Source organism: Metopolophium dirhodum, chromosome 1 (assembly GCF_019925205.1).
Source record: "Metopolophium dirhodum isolate CAU chromosome 1, ASM1992520v1, whole genome shotgun sequence".
In the NCBI taxonomy this organism is placed as follows: Eukaryota; Metazoa; Arthropoda; class Insecta; order Hemiptera; family Aphididae; genus Metopolophium; species Metopolophium dirhodum.
This window is the reverse complement of record NC_083560.1, coordinates 91,013,608-91,019,023: the sequence shown is the minus strand read 5'-3', so window position 1 is coordinate 91,019,023 and position 5,416 is coordinate 91,013,608. Positions and strand designations below refer to the sequence as shown.

The 5,416-nt window shown below is 34.2% G+C and overlaps 1 protein-coding gene across 1 annotated transcript; it reads left to right on the top strand.

Annotated features, from left to right (window-relative positions):
- Positions 1-218: 218 nt before the first annotated feature.
- LOC132934639 (zinc finger MYM-type protein 1-like) lies at positions 219-560 on the top strand. Its single transcript, XM_061000966.1, has one exon. It carries the CDS (start codon positions 219-221, stop codon positions 558-560), a length of 342 nt encoding a protein of 113 aa, XP_060856949.1.
- Positions 561-5,416: the final 4,856 nt, after the last annotated feature.

Sequence of the window (5,416 nt, the reverse complement as noted above, 5' to 3'; positions counted from 1 at the left end):
TTTAGTAGTCAACACTGACAACACTTCAATTTTAGAATCAAAAAGACAGCGTACTGAACCTTATCATTTAAGAGACTTTGTCTTGACTTTACCAATTCATTATATTTTATTAACCATTACAAGGTTTGAAAAATATTTTTGAGTCCCTTTTAAATATTTTATTAAGTACATTTATATAATAAAATAATTCTATATTTAAGGATTTGTTTTCAATAAACATGGAGTGTTTAAAGTCGGAAATGACAGTTGCTATAAATTGTGCAATTCAACTTAGTAACAAATTTGGCTTAAAAGAGCTAAAACAGGTAATCAGTAAGACTGTTTATCCAAATCTGTTCAAGCTACTTCAAGTTGCCTTAGTTTTGCCGATATCATCTGCTTCATGTGAAAGAAGCTTTTCTGCAACGAGAAGAATAAAATCTTGGACACGTACCACGATGGGTCAGGAAAGACTATCTGACTTATCGATAATTCATATTGAGAGCGATCTAGTCATTGATAAAGACATCATGTTAAATAAGTTTGCTGAAAATAAGCGCACGTTGCCTTTACATTTTTAATAAATAAATAATAATAATAAAATGTTTAGTGGTGTTTGTTTGATTTTTATTTTATATTTTTATTTATATAATAATATATGGTATAGTACTATTGGGGTGTGTGAGGGGCGAAGCCCCTCACGAGTTTGGTCTGTTTCCTCAAAAATGTTTGGTGCTTAAGCCCCCCTAATGTTTTTGGGTGATTTGCGCCTATGTGTATAATGTAATTATCTGTACAGCCTTTTGTATATTATATAATTTGTAAATATGTATAATGTAATTATCTGTATATTATTTGTAATTATGTACAAAACATTTAATGAATCAATATTGAGCTAATGGTGCCTTAAACAAGATTAAGTGGCCCACGATTGGTCCTTTAAATTTAATAATTTTTGTAAAAAAATATGTGAAAGTACCAATGATATAATAAATAAAAAAAATACAGTGTTTACCATAATCATTGTTGTGTTATTTATCTACCTTCATTAAATACCTTAATCCTAATTCAGTCAATTGAAACTTATATTGTATTAGATTCTTACATTATGTACTTTAGTAGGTACTATTTTATGTTAATGCTAGTACACACTACATAACATCAAGAATGTTATTTCAATAAAGAGTAAAATGTGTTGATGTTTATAAGGTGAACGTTTAAAAAATATTAAGTTTCAAAATTCTAATTACTTTGTACAAGTACAAATTTAATGCGTTAAGTTAATAATTAATAATTATTTACCTAGTAAAATAATTAATCAATTTATGATTTTATTAACAAGTGTTTAATTACCAAGTATTTGAAAATTATTACACATGGCAAGTACCTATTTGTATTTCTGAATGGATGCTTTATGTGGGCAATATATACATTATATTATTGTAGACTACAATGTGCCATAATAATGAAATTTCGCGAAGTTCGATTTTAAATTTGATTGTGTTGCACGTTAATTCATACCTCTTGATATTTTATATTTACGATTACGTAAACAGATCAGCCGTTGACGATGCCGCTGTTGCGTTCCAACAATAGCGGAATCGGGTCAACGGGCTCAGCGGTGGCAGCGGCTGCTACCGGTTTTGGCCTGCGCACTCGCACTGTGCTGTTATCGGCGGTTGTGCTGCAGGACGAAAGGCAAGCGTTGAGCGGGGTGGACGTACATTATGTAACTGCTTCCCAAAGCCGTATTACGGTTATTCTCGGTTCGCGCGGAATTCCCTTTATGTACCAGAATTCTTATTACGTAATCATAATTTAGGGTTCCTAGCTAACGTGAAAACACACTCCTGGTTAAATATCTTAATACTAATGTAATATAAGCAAATAATCCGGGGTATGTGTCGGCGAGAAGACTCTTACCTTTTCGCTGTCTTTAGGAGATTCCTCTGCGGGGAGCCAATTTGACACGGTTACGGTGGTCAAATGATTTAATGATGTCCGTGGTATGCTGGTCGCTGTGTGTGGTTGTGATGGAGAGGTGATGCTCACAGAACAAATAAAAAACAACGCACACTCGAGAATTTTTATTTGTGGTGAATAATAATAATGTTATAACGGTTTTGTTAAAACGACATATATATCATGTGATGATGAACCGAACAAAACGTCGACGGTGGGTTGTCGTATCGCCTTTACGGCGCGGTGGGAGAGTCGACGGTGTCGCGCTGCGTAGCAAGTGGTGGCGGTTGACAAAAGTGCAGACCGCCAGACCGGTCGTTCAGCAAAAGTAGCAATTTGACGACACATTGACGTACACACACTGGCGAAAAACATTACCCGTGTGATGTCTGTGACAAGTCGTTCAGCCAAAGTAGCAATTTGATGATACATCGACGAACACACACTGGCGAAAAACCTTACGAGTGCGATGTATGCGATAAAACGTTCAGTACTAGTAACAATTTGACGACACATCGACGAACACATACTGGTGAAAAACCGTACGCGTGCGATCTATGCGACAAGTCGTTCTGTAAGAGTAGCAATTTGACGTACACAAGTGGACGCACACGGCACACTGATCGGGTCAATGATCTATGATCAAGTGATTCAAGGGCCATATAAAATATTATTATTTTAGGTGAATATATTATCCTCAGGTCTGGATTAAGGTTGAAATTTTGTAAATTGTATTAGACAAATAATGTAACGGTTCGGTTTATAATTTATTATAACGATTTATGAACTTACTATATAACACAAAGCTAGACGGAGCTCGGTGGCAGTAACAGGTATATTACACACAATTGTTGAACGTAAAATTTGAAATAAATAATAATACAATATAATAGTAAGGTCGGTTATGGTCGCCGGGGACGCGGAACAATACGGTGTCACCGGTCGCTTACAAAAACAGACTGCACGGATAAGACGCTGACGCGGTCGTCCGTGCCGGTACTATGGGCGCGAGGCACAGTGTCTCGGCCGAACCCGGACATTTCGCCGCCAGACCAAATTTCCGACCCACCTTCCCAATTTTTAAAACATATTCATAGTTTGTTTATTATAATTTATAGCAGTTGTATTGCATTTTTTAATCATATTAGATAATATATGTGTAATGTACCTAAATCAAGCTTTATAAACGAATGGTGATGAGTCGTAAATTAGTGAAAATAACCTATCTATAATAATTTATTTCGTTGATTATAGTAAGTCAAATAGTGTGTGGGAGGACCTATATATTCGGACGTCTAGGGGCTGCAATAAAATATTACGAAAAAGACGTGCTGCGGCGCAAGCTGAAATTGCCAAACAATCCGGCTTAATGCTTAAATTTTTTAAATCTGAACATGATGATACTGTTGAATCCGAAGTTAACGATGAAGATGTAAGATCTGAAGATACAGATTTTAATTCGAAAATGGACAATTCAGATGACAATTTAAATTTAGATGTTGAAATTATTAAGGACCCTGCAAAGTGGCCTGAGATTAATGATAAAATTAAATTATTATTAGTCAAAAATAATCCCCTTCAAATAAATTTAAAGTATTACCCATTTGATGATAATAAAAGAAAGTTTTCTAATGCTCACTACTTTAAGACATTATCTAACGGAGAAAAGCTAAATAGGACCTGTTTTATTTTTTTAGAGTCAAGTGACTCAGTTGACTTCAATTCTAAGTTTTTAATTTTGCACTAAAATAACATTTATATGAAGCTCATATTGGTTTTAAAAAATGATTGTATGATTTTGAGGCGGCATTTTCCTAATAGCCTAGGGTGGCTAAAGAGGTAAATCCGGCACTGAACACAATGCTATAAAATCCTTTATAGTTATAAAATTGAGCGCCTGATTTTGGGGGCTGAACAATTCATATATGCTTGCCGTCGATTGCACCACCGCAATTGACAAATTGCCATTGATTTTGAAAATCAGTGGCAATATTTGTCCAATCATCCAAATTTGAAGGGAACTGTTTGATAAAAATATAATTTTGCAAACTAATTTGCAACGTTGCCGATTGTATTTTAAAAATAATTTTAGACACACAAATGGTTAATATCAATATAAATTAGATATATTATAACATTATTTTAGTTTTATCCCAAATTCTAGATTGAGTTTATAAATTAAAATGAATATTTCAGAAATGCGTATTATTGTGTCAGAGAGAAATAAGAAAAATAATATAATTGTGTCAATCTAGTCAATTGTAATACTCTAGTCGAGTAATCTAGTAAAAAAAAAATGTAACTAATAATTATTATCATGTAAATTGTCATAATAAGACAATAATTAACCATTTTATCTATATACTATTGAATTATGTAATTATGTATAATGTAAACAAATTTTAAACTTTTTATCTATGTAAAATGTATTATCTGTGTGGAATTTTAAAATTTTTAAAGCTTTTTGTAGTCCTACAAATTGTAGCCCTACAAAAACCTTTGAAAGGGCGGTGAGGTGTAGCGAGTTGTGACTATTTACCCGATTAACTAATATATAACACTTATTTAGGCAGTGTCAAAGTGTATACGTAATCATATATACAGTACGGTCCACGAAAACGTGCGGGTGACCGCTGCGCGCCTCGTGGCGATTTCTCTGAAAGCCAGTGTACCTCAACATATGATCCGTGCCGACTGCCGGTGTTGCAGCTGGCGCGGCATGCCGGCTGCAATACCGGTGAGGCAACCAAATGTTTTATATGTAGGAACAGTTTTCAAATTTATGTACGGTAATTTTTTTTTAATTGAGTACAATTATATACATTTTATACATTTTATAAAAAAAATATACGCATTGTACAATATACATATATTTGTGTACACGATTAATTTCAAAATTTAGCGGGAAATAGTTTACCAACCACCGACGCAAAATTGCCACGAGGCGCGCAGCGGTCACCCGCACGTTTTCGTGGACCGTACTGTAGTACGCGCCGCGTAACATTAATAGTAATAATAATAGCGTATGCGCTGCGTGTGTAGTATAGGGATGCCATACGTCCCGTATTATACGGGAACGTCCCGTAATTCATGACAGTGTCCCCGTAACAGATCCAATATCGTAAAAATGTCCCGAATTATAAAATTCTCGTCCCGTATGTCCCGTAAAAATAGAACACATTATTGTTTAATATTTGTATATAATATTATATTCAAAATGTGTTTACAAATGTCAAGCCAAAAATATTTTTAACCATTGATTGACTGATAACATATTAACATAAATGTTTCCGGTCTATGCGTTCCTATCACTTACCGTTCCGTAAATAATTTGGAATCTGGTATTCTGGTTCCTAACATCAATACCCAAAGTCAAGATTGTACACGGACTAAGATATATCTTAGTCCGTGATTGTGAACTACTGCATACTCGTTTCTTATCACTTATCAGTTATTTAGTTTACAGTTATTCATA